Raw genomic sequence first — 24,410 nt, 5'->3', positions numbered from 1 at the left:
GAGAGGGATGTTTTAAGATCAATGAGAACATCAAATTGAAATGCACATTTTTTTGAGAATATACTTTAAATTTCTGGAGCTGTGTCTACAAAAGAAGAATGTTATTAAATCTTTTTTTCTGCATCCCAGCATCTTCTAAAGGAACAAAAGCTCATGAACTGTTTTCAGGGTTCATCTTTACCAGAAATTCATTATGATGGGTATCTGGACACAGAGCAATGGACTCTTCTCTCCCCCTTCCATGTCCTCTCCCCCAAACACACAAACATACTTAAAGCTTAAAAAGCACTAACTCTTTAGTATCACTCTTGGATGTATGTGCTCAAGCCAAAGAGATGACTCTGGTGCCCTCATATAATGTTACTAAGGTTTTGACATTCTTCTCATTTCAGAAAAAAGCTAAAAACTTGAAAGTATAAATGATTTTGGAGATATAACACACCTGCATGGATTTTGGACACAGTAATCATGATGATATCAAATATCAAAGCAGGTACAATAAAGGAAAATATTATAAATACTTTAAGAGGATAGAGATACCACAGAGCAGGAAAAGAGAGTGGGTTGGTGAAGCTGAGACATTGATGAGGAAAAATGTAATATTTCAATATTTCCAGTTGCTGGCAATGAACACTTTAATATGTGTGGATTAATAGAGACTATTTGCAGGAGTGTTTCACATCACCTGCTGTGATATAGGCATATGGTTTCGCAGAAACGAGAATGAAATCCCAAATATTTGTACATGTCTTAGGCCTGAATTAAAGTCTTGCAGGGCCAGGTGTAGGCTCTGGAGGAAACTTTATTGAATAGTGTGGCCAGTAGAGAGCTCTGTGTGATTTTGATAAAAACTTTTAAAAGATGGGGAGATTTACCTTGAAGATATTATGCTAAATGAGATAAACCAGTCAGAAAAAGATAAATACTGTATTGTTCTTCTTGCACGAGGTATGTAAAGTAGTCAAATTTATATAAACAAAGTAGAATATGGTTACCAGAGGGGCTGGAGGAAGGGGGAAAGGAGTTGTTTCATGGGTTTAGAGTTTCAGATTTGCAAGATGAAAAAGTTCTGAAGACCTGTTACACAATAGTGTGAGTATGCTTAATATTACTGAGCTATTCTCTTAAAAAGGATTAATATGCATTCTTTTTAATAGTTGAGTAATATTCCATTGTGTATATGTACCACAGCTTTCTTATCCATTCATCTGCTGATGGACATCTATGTTGCTTCCATGTCCTAGCTATTGTAAACAGTGCTGCGATGAACATTGGGGTACATGTGTCTCTTTCAGTTCTGGTTTCCTCGGTGTGTATGCCCAGCAGTGGGATTGCTGGATCATAAGGCAGTTCTATTTCCAGTTTTTTAAGGAATCTCCACACTGTTATCCAAAGTGGCTGTACTGGTTTGCATTCCCACCAACAGTGTAAGAAGGTTCCTTTTTCTCTGCACCCTCTCCAGCATTTATTGCTTGTAGACTTTTTGATAGCAGTCATTCTGACCAGTGTGAGATGGTACCTCATTGTGGTTTTGATTTGCATTTCTCTGATAATGAGTGATGTTGAGCATCTTTTCATGTGTTTGTTAGCCATCCATATGTCTTCTTTGGAGAAATGTCTATTTAGTTCTTTGGCCCATTTTTTGATTGGGTCATTTATTTTTCTGGAATTGAGCTGCATAAGTTGCTTGTATATTTTTGAGATTAGTTGTTTGTCAGTTGCTTCATTTGCTATTATTTTCTCCCATTCAGAAGGCTGTCTTTTCACCTTGCTGATATTTTCCTTTGTTGTGCAAAAGCTTTTAAGTTTAATTAGGTCCCATTTATTTATTTTTGCTTTTATTTCCAGTATTCTGGGAGGTGGGTCATAGAGGATCCTGCTATGATTTATGTCAGAGAGTGTTTTTCCTACGTTTTCCTCTAGGAGTTTTATAGTTTCTGGTTTTATATTTAGATCTTTAATCCGTTTTGAGTTTATTTCTGTGTATAGTGTTAGAACGTGTTCTAGTTTCATTCTTTTACAAGTGGTTGACCAGTTTTCCCAGCACCACTTGTTAAAGAGATTTTATCCATTGTATATTCTTGCCTCCTTTGTCAAAGATAAGGTGTCCATAGTTGCATGGATTTATCTCTGGGCTTTCTGTTTTGTTCAATTGATCTATATTTCTGTCTTTGTGCCATACTGTCCTGATGACTGTAGCTTTGTAGTATAGTCTGAAGTCAGGCAGGTTGATTCTTCCATTTCCATTCTTCTTTCTCAAGATTGCTTTGGCTATTCGAAGTTTTTGTATTTTCATACAAATTGTGAAATTATTTGTTTAAGTTCTCTGAAAATAATGTTGGTATCTTGATAGGGATTGCATTGAATCTATAGATTGCTTTGGGTAGTATACTCATTTTCACTATATTGATTCTTCTTATCCATGAACATGGTATATTTCTCCATCTATTTGTGTCATCTTTGATTTCTTTCATCAGTGTTTTATAGTTTTCTATATATAAGTCTTTAGTTTCTTTAGGTAGATTTATTTTTAAGTATTTTATTCTTTTTGTTGCAATGGTGAATGGAATTGTTTCCTTAATTTCTCTTTCTGTTTTCTCATTGTTAGTGTATAGGAATTTGAATCCATTCAAATGAGGTGGATGAAACTGGAGCCTATTATACAGAGTGAAGTAAGTCAGAAAGAAAAACACTAATACAGTATATTAATACATATATATGGAATTTATAAAGATGATAATGATGACCCTATATGTGAGACAGAAAAAGAGACACAGATGTAAAGAACAGACTTTTGGACTCTGTGGGAGAAGGCAAGGGTGGGATGATTTGAGAGAATAGCATTGAAACATGTATATTACCATATGTGAAATAGATCACCAGTCCAAGTTCAATGAGAGACAGGGCCTCACGGCTGGTGCACTGGGATGACCCTGAGGGATGGGATGGGGAGGGAGGTAAGGAGGGGGTTTCAGAATGGGGACACATGTACACCCATGGCTGATTCATGTCAATGTATGGCAAAAACCATTACAATATTGTAAAGAAATTAGCCTCCAATTGAAATAAAGAAATTAATTTAAAAAAAGAAAAAAAGGATTAATATGGTAAATTTTATGTTATGTGTTTTTTAACCACAATAAAAAAATGGCAAGATTCAGAAGAGCAGTGAGTCTGACTGACAGGATAAAAAGAATGAAGTTATATCTTCAATAAGACCCATTTACTCTTTTACTATTCTTGCCTATATCTGATGTTTCATATTCCTCAGCTTTATTTATGTTAATCTCAGTCAACCTGCTATTCTATAGCTTGTTTCTTCTTAATTCATTTCCATCTCAGGTTTCAGAAATCTCTCACTCCTAGGTGATGATCCATCAATTAAGCAGTTTCCCTCCAACATTGCTCTATGAAGATAAATTATATGGAGAGAAGAAACTGAAAATGATCATAAAAGAGAGAGGGACAATGTAGGTTCATTTTTAATTTTTTGAGGAACTTCCATACTATTTTCCATAATGGCTGAGCCAATTTACATTTCCACCAACAATGAGGGTTCATTTTTCTCTACATCCTCATGAACACTTGTTATATGTTGTCTGATTGATAATCAGCATTCTGCAGGTGTGAGGTGGTATATTGTGGTTTGATTTATATTTCTCTGATGATTAGTGATGCTGAGCATCTTTTCATATGTCTATAGGCCATCTTTATGTATTCTTTAAAAAAATGTTTATTCATGTCCTCTGTCCATTTAAAAATCAGTCTCCTTCTTTGATCTTGAATGAATTCCTTGTATATTTTTGATATAGACTCCTTATTGAGTATATCATCGGCAAATATCTTCTCCCATTCAGTGGTCAGCCTTTTTGTGTTGCTGATAGTTTCCTTCAGTGTGCAAAAACTTTCTAGTTCGATGTTGTTCCAATTTTTTATTTTGCTTTTGTTTTCTTTGCTTAAGGAGACAGTTTCACTTCCCTGACCCCAAAATATTGCTAAGACTAATTCTTAGAAAGTGTTACCTGTTTTCTTCTGGGAGTTTTTATGGTTTCAGATATTAAATTAAGCCTTTTATCCATTTGAGGGTATTTTTGAATATAGGGTTAGAAAGTGGTCCACTTTTATTCTTTTGCATATAGCTGTCCAGTTTTCCAGCACCACTTATTGAAGAGAGTGTTTTTTCTCTACTAGATAGTTTTGGCTTGTTTATTGTAAACTAGTTGACTATATGAGTTTTATTTTTTGGGGGCTCTCTATTCTGTTTCAAGGATTCATGTGTCTGTTTTATTGTGCCAGTACCATAGATTTTTGATTTTTATTGCTTTGTAGTATAGTATCTGGTCCCATAACTTCATGGCAAATAGATGGGGAAACAGTGGCTGACTTTATTGTTTTGGGCTCCAAAATCACTGCAGATGGTGATTGCAGCCATGAAATTAAAAGACACTCCTTGGAAGGAAAGTTATGACCAACCTAGACAGCATATTAAAAAGAAGAGACATTACTTTGTCAACAAAAGTCTGTCTAGTCAAGGCTATGGTTTTTCCAGTGGTCATGTATGGATGTGAGAGTTGGACAGTAAAGAAAGCTGAGCACAGAAGAATTGATGCTTTTAAACTGGTGCTGGAGAAGACTCTTGAGAGGCCCTCGGACTGCAAGGAGATCCAACCAGTCCATCCTAAAGGAAATCAGTCCTGGGTGTTCTTTGGAAGGACTGATGTTAAAGCTGAAACTCCAGTATTTTGGCCACCTGATGCAAAGAGCTGACTCATTTGAAAAGACCCTGATGTTGGGAAAGATTGAAGGCAGGAGGAGAAGGGGAAATCAGAGGATGGGATGGTTGGATGGCATCACTGACTCAATGGCCATGAGTTTGGGTAAACTCCAGGAGTTGGTGATGGACAGGAAGGCCTGGCGTGCTGTGGTTCATGGGGCAGCAAATAGTTGGACATGACTGAGCGCCTAAACTGAACTGAGTATAGTTTGAAATCAATGAGCATGACACTGCCTGCTTTATTCTTCTTGCACAAGAATGTTTTGGCCATTTGGGGTCATTTGTGTTTCCATATAAATTTTAGAATTGTTTGTTCTAGGTCTGTGAAAAATACCATTCGCATTTGTGTTGAATCTGTAGATTGCTGGGTAGTATGTACAATTTTAACAATATTTTAAAAAATGCATATTTTAATAATATGTCCAATCCATGAGCATAGAATATGTTTTCATTTATTTGTGTCTTCTGTTATTTTTTATCAATGTCATGTCGTTTTCAATAAAAAAGTTTTTTCACTTCATTGGTTATGTGTATTTCTAGGTATTTTGTTCTTTTTGATGTAACTATAATTGGGATTGTTTTCTCAATTTCTCTCCCTGATTGTTTTCCCCATATATAAATACAACAGATTTCTGTGTATTTATCTGTATCCTGAAAACTTACTGAATTTATTAGTTCTATTTTTTGTGTGTGTTTGTGAAATCTATAGGGTTTTCTGTATATAGTATCATGCCACTTGGAAACAGTGGCAGTTTTATTTATTCTTTTGTTATTATTTTATTATTATTTTTTAGTCTTGTCTGATTTCTATGGCTAAGATTTCCAATAATATGTTGAATTAATGTGGCATTAATGGGCACTCATCATCTTCATCCTAATCTCAGAGCAAAAGCTTTCAGTTTTTCATTACTGAGTATTTATGTTAGTGGTGTGTTCGTTGTATATAGCCTTTATTATCTTGAGGTGTATTTCCTCTATACAAACTTTGTTGAGAGGTTTTTATCATAAAAGGATGTTAGATGACATGGTCTCTTGAGTTATATGTATGTCTTCATCACCATCATCACCATCAACATCATCATATCATGATTATTCAGCAAGTGTGAAGAATATATTATCAAATATTTGTCATTTATAATGTGAACAATGCCACATAAGCAAAGCATACCACATTTTATTATTCTTCATAGATACTGTGTTTCTCACAAATTGAAGGATTGTGGCAATAATACATAAGGCAATCTGTTGGTGGTATTTTCCCAATAGCATTTTCTCACTTAGTGTCTCTGTCACATTTTGGTAATTTTCACAATATTTCAAACTTTTTCATTATTATTGTATTTGTTATGGTGATTTATAATCAGTGTTGATCTATAATCAGTGATGTTACTACTATGACTCATTAAAGGCTCAGATGACAGCTAGCATTTTTTTTAGCAAAAAATGTATTTTTAACTTAAGGTATATATATTGTTTTATACAAAATGCTATTACATATTTAATAGACTGATATATTTTAACAAAGCTTTCATATGCACTTGGAAACTAAAAAATTCATGTGACTTGATTTTCTGTAATATTTATTTTATTGCAGTGGTCTGCAACTGAACCCATCTTATCTCTGAGATATACTTGTATTAATACCACTCTTATCCCTCATAATAATAACTTCTTTCATATTTTATTAGTTCTCATTATTTCTGCAGCAGCCCTGTTGGCTGGATTGATGGATGGAGGGAATCATTCAGTGGTGTCTGAGTTTGTGTTTCTGGGACTCACTCATTCATGGGAGTTCCAGCTGCTCCTCCTGGTGTTCTCCTCTGTGCTCTATGTGGCAAGCATGACTGGAAACATCCTCATTGTGTTTTCTGTGACCACTGATCCTCACTTACATTCCCCCATGTACTTCCTACTGGCCAGCCTCTCCTTCATTGACTTGGGAGCCTGCTCTGTCACTTCTCCCAAGATGATCCATGACCTTTTCAGAAAGCGTAAAGTCATTTCCTTTGGAGGCTGCATTGCTCAGATCTTCTTCATCCATGTCATCGGTGGGGTGGAGATGGTGCTGCTCATAGCCATGGCCTTTGACAGATATGTTGCCATATGTAAGCCTCTCCACTATCTGAGCATCATGAGCCCAAGGATGTGCATTTTGTTTCTGGCTGCTGCCTGGGCCCTTGGCGTCAGCCACTCCCTGTTCCAGCTAGCATTTATTGTGAATTTGCCCTTCTGCGGTCCTAATGTACTGGACAGCTTTTACTGTGATCTTCCTCGGCTCCTCAGACTGGCCTGTACAGATACTTACAGACTTCAGTTCATGGTCACTGTGAATAGCGGGTTTATCTGTGTTAGTTCCTTCTTTATACTCCTCATCTCCTATATCTTCATCCTGTTAACTGTTTGGAAAAGCTCCTCGGGCAGTTCATCCAAGGCCCTCTCCACTTTGTCAGCTCACATCACTGTGGTTATTTTGTTCTTTGGTCCAACCATGTTTGTCTATACATGGCCACACCCCAATTCCCAAATGGACAAGTTTCTTGCTCTTTCTGATGCTGTTCTCACTCCTTTTTTAAATCCAGTCATCTACACATTGAGGAACAAAGAGATGAAGGTAGCAATGAAGAGAGCTTTCAGACCATTCGTGATTTTTAGAAAGATTTCATAAATAGTGTTAGAAGGATTTTATCCTGATCATCATATCACCTGTATCTGGAATTTTAGAATTAGCTTTCTTTTTGTTCATTAGTGATTAATTTGAGTGTTACCACACTCTTTATAATGCTCCTCTTCCTTACAGATAATGAAGATTTAAACAAATAAAACCTTAATTCAAAACTTATATTGATTTATATGGGATTGCACATATGTGTACTAATTATAATCATTTCTTTCTGCGTAGTTTCTTTGGTTCTCTTTTCTCTTGAGATTATAAATTTATTATTATTTCAATATAGCCATGTATTTACTCATAATCTGCCCCTTGAGGTAACTAATGTGCTAATTATTCAATTGCCATTAAATCTAAGTATACTGTGAAAAGATAGATAGATTATTACAGTCTCCTGAGACTCACTGAACAGCAACAAAAGAGATAATGAAAAAGTCGATACAGACGTTTAAGTCAAATCATTAAAAATACATAAATAATCCAAAAAGGAGACAAGGAAGGGTGAAGAAAAGAACAAAAGCTGGGACAAACAGAAAATAAATGATAAAATGGTAAAGCTAAATGACCATTTTAATAATCTCATTAAATATAAAGGCCTGCATACTAATTGAAGACAAGTATAACCCTAAATATATTCTGTCTACAAGAAAGTCACTTTAAATATGAGATATACATATATATATGTAGAAGAATGGAAAGTATACCATGTAAATTCTAATCAAAAGAAAATGGGATTCATGTTGATGTATGGCAAAACCAATACAATATTGTAAAATAATTAGCCTCCAATTAAAATAAATTTGTATTAAAAAATAAAATAAAATAGTTTTTGATAAAAGGAAAAAATAAAAACAAACAAATAAATAAATAAATTTCTTGCTAGCAAGGGCAGGATTAAACTACTTAAAAAAAAAGAAGAAAATGGGAGTAGTTATATCAGTTAGAACACAGGAATATATATAACACTATCTACCAATTTGATCCAGTAATCATTTGTAGAACAACCTACCTGACAACAGTAAAATGTATACTCTTTTCTCAAGTGTGACATGAAATATTCTTGAAGACAGAACATATTCTGGACAATAAAGCAGACTTACCAAATTAAAAGAATTAAAATAACACAAAAAATTATCTGAAAGTAATAGAATTAAACTAAAAATAAATTGAAGGATATCTGAAAAATCTAATAATTGGAAATTAAACACTATACTTCACATAATACATAGGTCATAAAGAAAGTGATAAGGGAAATTACAAAGTATGTTAGTTGAATGGAGATGAAAATACAATATTAAAATTGGTGGAATTCAGCTAGAGCAGTGTTTAAAAAGTTTACACAATATAAAGCTAATATTAAAAAACAAAGAAATTATTAAACCAATACTGTAATATTTCACTTTAGGATGAGAAAGGAAAGTTAAGCGGCTCAGTCATGTCCGACTCTTTGCAACCCCATGGACTGTAGCCTACCACTTTTCTCTGTCCATGGGATTTTCCAGGCAAGACTACTGGAGTGGGTTGCCATTTCCTTAGGATGAGAAGAGAAAATTAAATATGGGTAAAGGAAACAATAATGATAATAGAAAAAAAAAACTTCTTGAAAATAGAAAAATCTATAAAGAAATAACATGAAACCAAAAGGAAATTTTTGAGAAATATCAATACAATTAAAAGAGATTGCTGAGAAGGCTAAATTGTCATTATTAGAAGGGGAAAATGTGATCTCACTTTACTCTAGACACATCAAGAGAATAATCATAAGATATTATAAGTAACTCATGCCCACACTTTTAATTCTAATGAAACATTTTAATTCTTGAAAAATGAAATATACGAGTTGACCCAAGAATAAACAAACAACTTGAATAGTCTTATATTAGTTAAGGAAATTAAACTTGTAGTTTAAAAACCTTCCTCCAAAATCTCTAAAAGTCCAGAAAAATTTTACTGGCAAATTCTGTCAGACATTTATAGAAGAGATAATATCAATTTTACACAAATTTTTCCAGAAAATCATATGAGGGAACTTCCCAAGTTAGTTTTTGAGATCAACATTGCTGTGATATCAAAAAAAGACACTACAAGAAACAAAGCAAAACAAAAAACTACAGACCAATATTTACCATAAACAGAGACACCAAAATGCTCAACAAAGTATTTGATAGTCAAGATGGGATATATATCGATGTGATAAGTACATCATAACTAAGTGGGGTTTAGTCAAAGAATGAAAGTCAGGCTGAACAGTTCAGTATCAATTGACAGAAAAAAGATTTAAAACTAAAAAAATTTAAAACTTTAAAAAAAGATTTAAAACTGATTGTCTTAATAGATGTAGAAAAAAACATGACAAAATTAAATACCCACAGGCTTCCCTGGTGGCTCAGTCAGTAAAGAATCCACCTGCAATGCAGGAGACCTGAGTTCACTCCCTGGGTCAGGAATATCCCTTGGGGAAGGAAATGGCAATCCACACCAGTATTCTCACCTGGGAAATTCCATCGACAGAGGAACCTGGTGGGCTACAGTCCATGGGGTCTCAAGAGTCAGACACGACTTAGCAACTAAACCACTATTCATGATAAAAATTCTCAATAAAGGAAAAAAAGGAATTTCCTTAATCTGATTAAGAACATCAACAAAATCTTACAGCTAACATTATATTCATTGGTGAAAGACTGAATGTTTTCATGCTAAGACTGGGAACAGGCTAAGATGTGCATCCTTACCATTCCTACTTATACACTAGATATCCCAGCCAGTGGAATAAGGCAAGAGAAAAAGAGACATGGTTTAGAAAGGAAGAAATAAAATTATCTCCATGCACTAAAGATAAGATTTTCTATATAGTAAATTCTAATGAATGTGTAAAACAAGTTTTAAAAACTAAAGTGAGTTCAATAAGGCCACATGATTCATGTCAATATATAAAATTCAATTGTATTTCTACATACTGAGGATGAACAGTTGGAAACCAAAATATTTATTTTAAAGATTCCATTTATGATAGCACTTATAAACATGGAATACCTAACTACAGATATAACAAGTGTATGATGATAATTACAAAACACTGATGCAATAAATCAAAAAAGATACAAGGTGGCTCAGATGGTAAAGAATCTGCATTCAATGCAGGAGACCTGGGTTCAATCCCTGGGTTGCGAAGATTCTCTGGAGGAGGGCATGGCAACCCACTCCAGTATTGTTGCCTGGAGAATCTCCATGGACAGAGGAGCCTGGCTACAGTCCATCGGGTCGCAAAGAGTTAGACACAACTGAGTGACTAAGGACATCACAAATCATAAATTGGAACACTTTGATGTTATTCATATGTCAATTCTTGCCAAAGTCATTCATAGATTCAACGAAGTCCCAGTCAAAACACCATCAGATTTTTAGAGATATCAACAAACAGATTTTAAAATCTTTATGGAAATACAAAGGAACTATAATAGCCAAAATAAATTTTTAAAAAGTAAAGTTGAATTTTAAAATGTATTTGTGTTAGTCGCTCAGTCATGCCCAACTCTTTGTGACCCCATGGACTGCAATCCACCAGGTTCCTCTGTCCATGAGATTTTCCAGGCAAGGATACTGGAGTGGGTTGCCATTTCCTTCTGCAGGGGATCTTCCCAACCCAGGGATCAAACCCGGGTCTCCTGCACTGCAGGCAAATTCTTTACCGACTGAGCTACATAGATCAAATAACAGAAAGAAGAATCAAGAAATAAATCCACAAATATATTCAAACACAATTCAATGGAGAACAGGGAGTTGTTTCAACAAATTGTGTTGAAATAAACATTTATAAGGGCTTCCCATGTGGCACAGTGGTGAAGAATCTACCTGCCAATGCAGGAGATGCAAGAGATGTGGGTTTGATCCCAGGGTTGGGAAGATCCCCTGGGGTAGGAAATGGCAACCTGCTCCAGTATTCTTGCCTGGAAAATTCCATGGATTGATAAGCCTGGCTGGTTATGGATTTGCAAAGAGTCAGACATTGTGCATACACACACAAACATTTATAATGAAAATTAAAGCTCAACCTATATCTGACACCATATTAACTCAAAATGGTCATAGACCTAAATGTAAAATCTAAAACAATAAAACCTCTAGAAGAAAGTATTAGAGAAAATTTAGTCACCTGAAGCTAGTAAAGATTTCTAAGATATGAAACCAAAAACATAAAATACAAAAAGTTAGTAAATTGTTCTTCAGCAAAATTGAAAATGTTTGCTCTGTTAATGTAGAGAAGGCAGTGGCAACCCACTCCAGTACTCTTGCCTGGAAAATCCCATGGATGGAGGAGCCTGGTAGGCTGCAGTCCATGGGGTCGCGAAAAGTCGGACAGGACTAAGCGACTTCACTTTCTCTTTTCATTTTCATGCATTGGAGGAGGAAATGGCAACCTACTCCAGTATTCTTGTCTGGAGAATCCCAGGGACCGCAGAGCCTGGTGGGCTGCCGTCTGTGGGCTTGCACAGAGTCGGACACGACTGAAGTGACTTAGCAGCAGTAGCAGCTGCTCTGTTAATGAAATGACAACCCATATAAGTGCGATTAGTGTATTTGCATATCATATATCTGAAAAATGACTTGTATTTTGAATCTATAGGGAACTCTCAGTAATAAAAAAAGATGCAATTTAAATAAATAAAAGGTTTGAACAGATACTTTACCAAACAAAATCTGTAATTCAAGGAAGAAAGAATAAAATTGGATAAAGTTCTAAATTCATATATAGGCTAACCTTTTAATATCTGTGTAATTTAGATAATCCGTCTGAGAATATGTGGCAGTAATTACATCTACTTCATAGTGTGGTTGTGGAGATTTAATAGACTGTGCATGAAAGTGTTATTTTTGAACTCAATTTAACCTCAATTCCTTATATATTCTCTCCATCTTTTTTCATGGACTATTGTATGGTTTTATCTCCATATATTGGGCTTCCCTGGTGGCTCAGATGTTGAAGAATCTGCCTGCAATGCAGGAGATCTGAGTTCAATCCCTGGGTTGAGAAGATCCCCTGGAGAAGGGAATGGCTACCCACCCCAGTATTCTTGCCTGGGAAATTCCATTGACAGAGGAGCCTGGTAGTCACAGTCCATGGGGTCACAAAGAGTCGGACAGGACTGAGTGACTAACGCTTTCACTGTTATTCTTATATTATTATATATTTTGTGTTTAAGTTGAATATTATTGTAGTATCAACATAGAAATGATTAGACGATTAAACATTTTAAAGGACGATTTAAAAATGCTGCTGTGGCACTTACCTTTAATCATCATAAAGATTAAAATAGCTCTAAAACATGTTCAGCGGTACCTTTGTCATAAGAAACCTGAATGTTTCTCATTTTTCCTCATTAACAGCTTCTTTGCCTGGTTACAGTGGGAAAACCAAAACGACCATAGGTGATAATCCCTCAGGCAGGCCAACTGACTTCACTTTAGCAGTCCCAGATCTCCATCGCATCGCTTGGTCACTACCCCCTGGGGTTGTAATTAGCTGCTGCTCTGACTGTTTTATACAACTATTTGTGTGTGTCTGTAGATCTGGTTGATTTTGGGAGAACTATATCTGTCTGAATCTTTAATGATGGTGTTCTCTTAGTTCCCTTGACAAAACAGGTAGGTAGGAAAAAAATAAAATCAGTAGTGAATAAATAACTACTAGCCAAGTTTTCTGTATTCCAGGAATGCAAAAACTGAGTTTTTCTGCAGCTCGCTGTGATGTTAACTTTCTGTGGAAGTTTTCTGCCGGCACTGGAGAAGGAGGATAGAGCAGGGATCAGGCCCATGAAGAGTCATGTATATGGACAGTTGAGGGTATGAATAAGGGGAAGTGCACAACAGGCCTTCAAATAATGAGCATAAATCTGTAGATGAATATCAGGGAACACTCATCTTCTTTTCTAAGTATATCAAGTGTTTGTCCTCATGTTAAAATTTTTATTTTCTTGGTATTATGTGCGTTTCTTTCTGGCCTGTGATTTATGGTCAGTCTATCTTTTTTTTTTATCATGCCACATATCATTTTTAAAAATTTTTTAAATTTTTAAATTTTTTTACTTTACAATACTGTATTGGTTTTGCCATACATCAACATGAATCCAATCCACCACGGGTGTACATAAGTTCCCACTGGTTCTAGTATATAATAAGTAGAAATGTTTCAGCCCTTTGTAACCTCCTGTTTCCATTTTATTTCTCTGTCTTATCATCCTAATAGTTAAAGTTCTCTTTGGTTGATTTCAAGCTGCTGAGCATTGCTGGTATGTGTTACAACACAGTGGCATGTAGAGTCTCTGAAAACTTTGTCTTCTAGCCCCTAATGGAGCCCTTTTATTCATTCATTTATTATTTGACAACTCATCACATTTATTATATGATTCATTCCTTAATGAACCCATTTGATATTTATAATGTGTGTCTATGATACTCTGGCCCTAAACTACTTGTTTCCAAAGTAGAAAACATATGTCAACTGGTATCTCCATTTCTTTTATTTCTTCTCTTTACTCTGTCATCCCACTCTCTTCACTGTCACGATATTTCTCTACTCCCTGCCTCAGTTCTCAGTTTTCATGCTTGGTTCTTGATTCACTTTTTGGCTTCTCTGGCTCACAGCCCAGTTGTCCTGTCTCCTAGATTGTTCTCCCCAAGTCATTGGCTCCTTTGCTTCCTTTCACACTGTCAGTGTAGTGTTCTCCATGGTGGGATCTTTGCTTTATTTCCTTTATCTTGTTTTTTCCCTCTGTACTCTTGCTCTCAGAGAACGAATTCAGTCTTATACAGTATCACTTTTACATGGGTTATGATATAATTATGTCTTGAATTTATACTTCTTTCCATATATCCTGTCCCATATTTCCACCTGGTATCTCACTAACATCTTAAACTCTATTTTCTCCACCTTTGTAAATTCCATGTCCAACTACCCTCTTTTAAAAAATGAATCCCCAATTGACCTATTCATGCACATATCTTGGTGTCACCTTTGACTTCCGTCTTTCATCTTCACATCATCTTTAATCCATCACCAGTTTCTTTGGGTTTTTACTTCTCAATATTTCTGTGTTTTGTATCAATACTGTTGCAGATAAACTATGTAGTCTTCGTCAGCAACATGGCCTCCAAGATCTGCTTTATTTCATCATTCACTTAAGAGAATTCCCTGCTTCCATTGCTTCTTTCCTCCAACTGCCCTATCACAGTAATGGATAGAGTATCTTCCTTAATAACTAGCCTCATCATTAATTCCTTGCACACTCTCTGTCATTGACTTCCTGTAATTATTTAATGTCTTAAATATCTGAGATTAGTTCTCAATGTCAGGCAGAAACTAATCTGTACCAGTATTTCTTCTCTTTTCCAAAACAATGTCTATGAAATAGACAATCTGATACTTCACCATTAACCTAGTGAATACCAAAATTGTGTATTTTTAATATTTTACCATTTGATTGAAATGACATTTTAGATCCCATGTTCATAGATTATAATATTTACTATGTCTTAAAAGTATACACAGTGTTATATTTGCTATGCTGTCTTTTCTAATCATTGGAATTACCTTTTCCCACTCTTCTCATGTTTTAGAGGGTCTATTCCACTTCTGTGACCTACATCACACAATGCCTGATGTATATTTATATATGTGTTTGATAAAGATTGACTTTGTACAACATTGGTCTTTCATGAGACCTAGTATTTAGAAAGCAAATTCATTTTAAATTAACAAAATGAATAAGTGAGATAAGAATGGGAATAGAACATTATTAAGACTTCAGTCTTTAATAACCATTTGACTTTATTATATGCCTAAACTGCCTCTTTTTTAATTTGTACAGTCAAAGTGGAAGTCATAACTAAAAAATTTAATATGCCAAATGAAAAAGACAGTTTGGAGAAAATTATATTTTCCTTAGCAGCTGATATTGCATAGTTTGGCTTCCTTGTCTCAGCAGATCAATACATATTTGCTCCTGGATGGGCTTAGCCTTCAGAAATCCCTTGAAGCACCTGCTCTTGCCCTTTCTTCCTACTGGCCTCACTTTTAACCATAAAGACAAGAGAATTATCCAGGGTTAGGGAAAATTTAACTTTTTTAATATAAGAAATTGAAATTTATGCCTTTGGATTATTGGGATGGCAGTAGTGAATGGGGTACAACCTGATGAGAGCACTAAGCTTGTTCCTGCAACCTTAGGCTCTCTGGTTAATACCGCCCTTGAGAAATAAAAGTATTTGGGAAATATTCTTAATTGACTGGGTGCAAGTGTAGACATAAATAAGGTCTAGTTTAAATATTAATAACTTAGAATAATGAGGATTCAGAATATCAGGAATAATTATCTATACTTAATAGCCACTTAGGGCTTCCCAGGTGGTGCTAGTGGTAAAGAACCCACCTGTCAATGCAGGAGACATAAGAAATTTGAGTTCAGTCCCTGGGTGGGGAAGATCCCTTGGAGGAGGGCATGGCAACCCATTCCAGTATTCTTACCTGGAGAATCCCATGGACAGAGGAGTCTGGAGTGTTACAGTCCATAAGATTGCAGAGTCAGAACCAACAGAAGCAACTGATCACGCATGCATATGTACTAGGTTATGAGGTAGGTATGTTTACATACATATCATATATTTCTCACAACAATCTACAAGGGAGGTATTATTATCTCAATGAGAAATAGTGAGAAAACTGAATCTCAGATAAAGTAACTTTGCCATGCTCACACAGCAAATTTGCAGCTGAGCTTCAACTAAAATAGAAAAGACTAATGACAAAGCCCAAGCTATTAATCATTCCACTATAATGCATGAAAAGAAATCTGTGAATTTTTGCATTTTTGGACTGAAGAAATTAAGAGATGAATGTTTGAAAATTATTTCTGGACTTTTGAATATGAACATAGAGCCATGTGATAAATCCACCACATAGAAGAAACACACCTTTGAAAATAACAATACTGTGACCCTAATAGCAGATGCTGCCCAGACAGAGAGCCCTCCTGGGATGGTAGAATATAAAGAAAACATACATGAGGGAGAATTTTATGTGCTTGTTGTCTATTGTCCTGTACACCTTTTTCTGCGTAGTATATGACAGACTCCTCAAGTCGTAAGAGTTGAATTTTTTTACTGTGAATTAAATGTATATATCATTGTGCAGTGTGAAGGCAACCTGCCATTCATTATCAAGTGTGGTTTTCACAGAAACTCTGTGAGCCTGACTGGGCAAGTAATAGAACTATCTGCCTTCCTTAAATGCAACCCAGTGTTGCAAAGTCAGGAGCAGCCCTGAGTCAGTGAATTAAATGTGAGAGGGTGATGTTCTCCTCAACTGACCTGGGTTCTCAGAAATAGAGGCTATGGTATTTCACACTCTCTGAACCCTGATGTGTTCTCTTGCTTCTTTTTTTTTTTTTTTTTGTCATTGTGCATATCTTTTCTAATTTCTCCTCTATCCAATCTTTAAGATATTTTACATATTTTAAATTCATTCTTTCTCTATATTTTATGTATCTATGCACCCATAAACTTTTGGAAAACAGGTTGAGTGCTGGCTGTTGGTTTGGAGATGAATGCTAGCTAATCCCCAACGAAAAATGTGTTGTAAAGCCATAGGTGCCTTCTCACTGGAAGTCTAATGGTCTTGTCTACTCTAAGTTTTTAAGTAAGACACTTTCCCTTAAGTGTATTTAAACTATTGAAAAAGATGATGGGGAGAATCAAGAATAATATAGATGGCATGACTTTAATACAGCGTTGGACTATTAATGCCTGTGTGATCAGTTGCTCAGTCATGTCTGACTCTTTGTGACCCTATGCACTTTTGCCTGCCAGACTTCTCTATTCATGGGATTTCCCGGGCAAGAATGCTAAAGTGGGTTGCCATTTCCTCTTCCAGTGGATCTTCCCAACTCAAGGATCAAACCCGGGTCTCCTGCATCTCCTGCACTGGCAGGCAGATACTCTACTACTGAACCACCCATAACCTTTCAATCGAGAACTATCTTTTGACTTTCTATGTGTCTGGGTATATACCATGAACTATATACATGTGAATAATGGTGCTTGTTTGTGTGCTGAATCACTTCAGTCTTGTCCAACTCATTGCAACCCTGTGGACTGTAGCATGCCATGCCCCTTTGTTCGTGGGATTCTCCAGACAAAAATACTGGAGTGGGTTGCCCTGCCCTCTTCCAGGGGATATTCTTGAGCCAGGAATTGAATTTGTGTCTTGTTTCTCCTGCACTGCAGGCAGACTCTACCCACTGAGCCACTTGGGTAGCCTGTGAATAATGGTAGTTAATATTAAAGAGCATTTTCATATTATGTAATTCTAGATATTTCCCCAAATTTGTATATATCTTTCTTCTCTATTTCAGTAATTCTTCTAGAGCCAGGTAAGTATCTATGCCCTTGGAGCAGCTTACCCACCAGGTATTGCTGACAGTAGTTATCTTCTATACTTGAATCTCTAGAACACATCTCCCCTGCTACCCCCCAATCATCAAAATATCACTAGTCAATTGACATATTGTATTCTGCATTAGACAGTATTTATTATGTTCATAGTTCATAGTTTTTTTTCCAACTGTTTTCTCAGGTATTTGATTTACAAGAGTTAGCAAAACACTTACTATGAAAGTTCAGATCAGTTCAGTCGCTCAGTCATGTTCAATTCGTTGTGACCCCATGAACCGCAGCACGCCAGGCCTCCCTGTCTATCATCAACTCCCAGAGTCCACCCAAACCCATGTCCATTGAGGCGGTGATGCCATCCAACAGTCTTATCCTCTGTTGTCCCCTTTTCCTCCTGCCCTCAATCTTTCCCAGCATCAGGGTCTTTTCCAATGAGTCAGCTCTTCGCATCAGGTGGCCAAAGTATTGGGGTTTCAGCTCCAACATCAGAACTTCCAATGAATACTCAGGACTGACCTCCTTTAGATGGACTGGTTGGATCTCCTTGCAGTCCAAGGGACTCTCAAGAGTCTTCTCCAACACCACAGTTCAAAAGCATCAATTTTTTGGCACTCAGCTTTCTTCACAGTCCAACTCTCACATCCATACATGACCACTGGAAAAACCATAGCCTTTACTAGACGGACCTTTGTTGGCAAAGTAATGTCTCTCCTTTTTAATATGCTGTCTAGGTTGGTCATAACTTTCCTTCCAAAGAGTAAGTGTCTTATAATTTCATGGCTGCAATCACCATCTGCAGTGATTTTGGAGCCCAGAAAGACAAAGTCAGCCACTGTTTCCCCTGTTTCCCCATCTATTTGCCCTGAAGTGATGGGACCAGATGCTGTGATCTTAGTTTTCTGAATGTTGAGCTTTAAGCCAACTTTTTCACTCTCCACTTTCATTTTCATCGAGAGGCTCTTTAGTTCCTCTTCACTTTCTGTCATAAGGGTGGTGTCATCTGCATATCTGAAATTACTGATATTTCTCCCTGCATTCTTGATTCCAGCTTGTGCTTCTTCCAGCCCAGCATTTCTCATGATGTACTCTGCATATAAGTTAAACAAGCAGGGTGACAATATACAGCCTGGACATACTCCTTTTCCTATTTGTAACCAGTCTGTTGTTCCAAGTCCAGTTCTAACTGTTGCTTCCTGACCTGCATATAGGTTTCTCAAGAGGCAGTTCAGGTCGTCTGGTATTTCCATCTCTTTCAGAATTTTCCACAGTTGATTGTGTTCCACACAGTCAAAGGCTTTGGCATAGTTAATAAAGCAGAAATAGATGTTTTTCTGGAACTCTCTCACTTTTTCGATGATCCAGAAGATGTTGGCAATTTGATCTCTGGTTCCTCTGCCTTTTCTAAATTCAGTTCATGGTTCATGTAGTTCTGCAGCCTGTCTTGGAGAATTTTAAGCATAACTTTACTAGCGTGTGAGATGAGTGCAATTGTGCGGTAGTTTGAGCATTCTTTGGCATTGCCTTTCTTTGGGGTTGGGATGAAAACTGACCTTTTCCAGTCCTGTGGGCACTGCTGAGTTTTCCAAATTTGCTGGCATATTGAGTGAAGCACTTTCACAGCATCATCTTTCAGGATTTGTAATAGCTCAACTGGAATTCCATCACCTCCACTAGCTTTGTTCGTAGTGATGCTTCTTAAGGCCCACTTGACTTCACATTCCAGGATGTCTGGCTCTTGGTGAGTGATCACACCTTCATGCTTATCTCGCTTGTGAAGCTCTTTTTGTACAGTTCTTCTGTGTATTCTTGCCACCACTTCTTAATATCTACTGCTTCTGTTAGGTCCCTACCATATTTGTCCTTCATTTAGCCCATCTTTGCATGTAATATTCCCTTGGTATTTCTACTTTTCTTGAAGAGTTCTCTAGTCTTTCCCATTCTATTGTTTTCCTCTATTTCTTTGCATTGATCGCTGAGGAAGGCTTTCTTATTTTTCCCTGCTATTCTTTGGAACTCTGCATTTAAATGGGTATATCTTTCCTTTTCTCCGTTGCTTTTCACTTTCCTTCTTTTCACAGTTATTTGTAAGGCCTCCTTAGACAGCCATTTTGCTTTTTCACATTTATTTTTCTTGGGGATGATCTTGCTCCCTGTCTCCTGAATAATGTCACAAACCTCCGCCCATAGTTCATCAGGCACTCTGTCTATCCAATCTAGTCCCTAAGTCTATTTCTCACTTCCACTGTATAGTCATAGGGATTTGATTTAGGTCATACCTGAATGGTCTAGTGGTTTTTCTCCACTTTCTTCAATAAGTTGAATCTGGCAATAAGAAGTTCATATTCTGAGCCACAGTCAGCTCCCAGTCTTGTTTTTGCTGACTGTATAGAGCTTCTCCATCTTTGGCTGCAAAGAGTATAATCAGTCTGATTTTGGTGTTGACCATCTGGTGATGTCCATGTGTAGTCTTCTCTTGTGTTGTTGGAAAAGGGTGTTTCCTATGACCAGTGCATTTTCTTGGCAGATCTGTATTATCCTTTGCCCTGCTTCATTCTGTACTCCAAGGCCAAATTTGCCTGTTACTTCAGGTGTTTCTTGACTTCCTACTTTTGCATTCCAGTCCCCTATAATGAAAAGGACATCTTTTTTTGGTGTTATTTATAGAAGGTCTTGTAGGTCTTCATAGAACTGTTCAGCTTCAGCTTCTTCAGTGTTACTGGTCGGGGCATAGATTTGGATTACTGTGATATTGAATGGTTTGCCTTGGAAATGAACGAGATTATTCTGTCATTTTTGAGATTGCATCCAAGTACTGCATTTTGGACTCTTTTGTTGACTATTATGGCTACTACATTTCTTCCAAGGGATTCCTGCCCACAGTACTAGATATAATGGTCATCTGAGTTAAATTCACCCATTCCAGTCCATCTTAGTTCGATGATTCCTATAATGTTGATGTCCACTCTTGTCGTTTGACTACTTCCAATTTGCCTTCATTCATGGACCGAACATTCCAGGTTCCTATGCAATATTGCTCTTTATTAAGAGCATCTAACCTTGCTTCTATCTATTAAGGCATCGAACCTTTCTTCTATCACCAGTCCCATCTACAACTGGGTGTTGTTTTTGCTTTGGCTCCACCCCTTCATTCTTTCTGGAGTTATTTCTCCACTGATCTCCAATAGCATATTGGGCACCTACTGACCTGGGGAGTTCCTCTTTCAGTGTCCTCTCTTTTTGCCTTTTCATACTGTTCATGGGGTTCTCAAGGCAAGATTTCTGAAGCGGTTTGCCATTCCCTTGTCCAGTGGACCACATTCTTTCAGACCTCTCCACCATGATCCATCCATCTTGGGTGGCCCCACATGGCATGGCTTAGTTTCATTGAGTTAGACAAGGCTGTGGTCCCTGTCATCAGATTGGCCTGTTGTCTGTGATTGTGTTTTCGGTCTGTCTGCCCTCTGATGCCCTCTCTCAGTGCCTATCTTTTTTACTTGGATTTCTCTTACCTTGGATGTGGGGTGTCTCTTCACAGCTGCTCCAGCAAAGCGCAGCCACTGCTCCTTACCTAGGACATGGGGTAGCTCCTTTCAGCCACGCCTGTGTGCCGTGGCAGCCGCTGAGACTATGAGGGTAAAAGTCAATAAAGGCGGTAATAATTAATTGGGATTTTAATGGATTTCCCTGGTGGTTCAGAGGGGAAAGCATCTGCCTACAATGCAGGAGACCCAGGTTCAATCTCTGGGTTGGGAAGATCCCCTGAAGAAGAAAATCACAACCCACTCTGGTACTTTTGCCTAGAAAATCCCATGGGCAGAGGAGCCTGGTAGGCTACAGTCCATGGGGTCACAAAGAGTTGGACATGACTGAGAGACTTCACTTTAGATATCCTTTGAAGATAATAAAATTTAGGAAGACCAAAAGAATAGCCTCCTTGGAAACACCATCTTAATTGTTTTACAGTTGTAATGACCAGTTGCATAATCAGAAAAATATGAAGAACCCAGACCACAAACATAACAGGACTCAATAACCACTTTCCCAAATATAATTTACCATTGTATTAGTCAAATAATCTTTAATTGTTTTTAGGTAATATTTATTTATTATTAGGTAGATACATGGGGTCGCACAGAGTCGGACATGACTGACGTGACTTAGCAGCAGCAGCAGATACATAATTTAATGTTAATAATGTGTAGTGTATGAGTACCTTTGGTTAGTTTTGATTTTCACCAAGAATTATGTTTTTTTTGTTTGTTTGTTTATTTGATCATTTTCTCTAGAGTCTGTCTTTCTAGAATAAGAATCAAGAGACACAGCTTTTGGTTTCCAGTTCCCCCAGTTATGTGAACCTGGATGTGGCCTTGTGTTTTTCATGTGAATGATAACCATCTTGGACAAAATGGCCCACGTATAATTCCACAACAGCTTTTCATCTCATCGCACTGAGAACATGTGCTTTTCGTCACCAAAACCTTGGACCTTTTTCAATACTTACTGAGTTTCTTGTCTTCCTCCCATCCTGTGCCTCCAATACCTTCCTCTGTATGTCTATCCCATCCATCTTATCCCCTGGTGACTCTCTCCAACTTGATGAGCAGCAGAAATTGGTTGTTCCCTGCACCCTACTCCAAGCCTCAGGTTTCTGGTAACAGAAAGTGTGCACCTTGAGACTATGGACCATTGGATTTGGGGATGATAGTGTAGTCAATATATGTAGATGAGAATAGAAAGACATTCATGCCAATGATGCTGACCCAGAATTGGAGTCAGAATATAGTGACAGACTCAGTCAGTTGTGTAGTCTATGATGAATGAGGGCACCAGTCAGATGGCCCTTGGAGTGAGAAGGTCTGGAGTTGTACTTCAAAAAATGAAAGATATCAGTATACCTGTTCTACTGCATTTCATTAAGTCCTAAATAAATTAACCTCTAGCAGATGTTTTCAGGGACTGCTCTATTCTAGAAGGAGTGATTGAGATGGGTGTCTGCACACAGAGAAACATAACACCATTGTTTGCTTACCCTCCACCTCACATATAATTACTATATGTATTAAAGAACTAACTAACTTTGTATATTATGATTTAAGATCAAGAAGGAATCTCATCTGCCCTCCTATAATGGGACTTATTAGTGTTTGATATTCCTCATATTTTATAATTATACATCAATAATATACAAATTGCCTTGAAGATAAAATACATGACTAGATTTCAAAGTAAAATTAAGCAGGATAATATCAGCTATTGGAATAGGTTATCATGCAAGTGATACTGAATACTTTTAAGTGTAAGGGGGTATCAGTGAACATAAGAGATGACATTAAGGGAAAGCTGAGACTTAACATCTCAACTATTCCAAGTGCTGACTTCAGTACCTTCACATGTATGAACAGAAAAATGCTTTCAGATATATTTTACATCATCTGTGGCTGCTTTAGATATATACCTTAGCAGAAATTTCAGAAATTCCCCCAATATACATTTATTAGGTCTAGAGAAAGCCTTTCACACCTAGCTGCTGTAAGCTCCATTATGAAAGTCTTACTAGGTTTGAATCCAGTTTAGGGATTTTGTAGTCATGAAAAATTGTGTGGAAACTAGAGGCACCCAGAATAGCCATGGCCAGGATAAAATGTGATGGAAACAGTGTTTTTTTTTATTTCTTATTGAAGTCCACATGCTTCCCCTGTTTTACTATACTTGTGGGATCTCCAGTTTTACATACCACATTCTCTTTATTTTGTCTCAATCTACAGCTTATCCTGAGATAAGGATAAAAGACAGGAGACTATCAATTCATGTCTCATGTAACTTTCAAGCCAGGTGACAATCGACCAGTCAATCATGCTTTCCTGTCATCACTACTTTTTGTCAGTGAATTGTGAGAAAATTGGATTATGAGAATATATATAAAAACATGATGGAATATTTTGGAAATGAGAAATAGTCAATATCAGAGTGAACTTAAAAAAATATTAAAAAAATAATCTTTACTTATTGGCTATGTCAGATCTTAGTTCCAGCACGTGGGGACTTTGATGCATTATGTAGGATCTTTTGTTGAGGTGCATGGACTCTACAGCTGTGACTGCAGAGCATTGGCTCAGTTGCTCCAAGGTTTGTGGGATCTTAGTTCCCCAAGCAAGGGTCAAACCCCTGTTCCCTGCATGGCATGGTGTACTTCTAACCAGAGGACCACCAGGGAAGTCCCCAGAAGTGATATAAACAGCTGATGAATGTCATGGACACGTTGGAATCTTTTGTATTTGCCAACTCTGTTAATTTAAGAACAGAATGTTGAAGTGAGAGTATTTGTGATGATAGGTTTGAAGTACATGCAGCTCAAACATTGTGATGATACTATGTTATTGTCTTTTTGTTTATATATTTGAGGAATTGGATAATTATATACTTTTCATTCATTATGAGAATACTGAAATCAGAAATTATCATCTCCATAATCACACTTTCCTCTTCATTTTCATATTTATCATTATTTCAGCAGCAGCCCTGTTG

General features: G+C 36.9%; 1 protein-coding gene across 1 annotated transcript; it reads left to right on the top strand.

Moving 5' to 3' along the window:
- The first annotated feature begins 6,491 nt into the window (after positions 1–6,491).
- On the top strand, positions 6,492–7,439 carry LOC128053969 (olfactory receptor 4F3/4F16/4F29-like). Its single transcript, XM_052646487.1, has one exon. The coding sequence runs from the start codon at positions 6,501–6,503 to the stop codon at positions 7,437–7,439; it is 939 nt and encodes a 312-aa protein (XP_052502447.1). The 5' UTR covers positions 6,492–6,500.
- The last annotated feature ends 16,971 nt before the right edge of the window (positions 7,440–24,410 follow it).

The sequence above is a fragment of the Budorcas taxicolor genome, chromosome 10, assembly GCF_023091745.1.
Source record: "Budorcas taxicolor isolate Tak-1 chromosome 10, Takin1.1, whole genome shotgun sequence".
Classification (NCBI taxonomy): domain Eukaryota; kingdom Metazoa; phylum Chordata; class Mammalia; order Artiodactyla; family Bovidae; genus Budorcas; species Budorcas taxicolor.
The sequence above is the reverse complement of the archived record's forward strand: the minus strand, read 5'-3'. Positions and strand labels throughout refer to the sequence as shown.

Coding starts and splice junctions, on each gene's coding strand:
- LOC128053969 (XM_052646487.1), top strand. CDS start 6,501: ATGGATGGAGGGAATCATTCAGTGGTGTCTGAGTTTGTGTTTCTGGGA.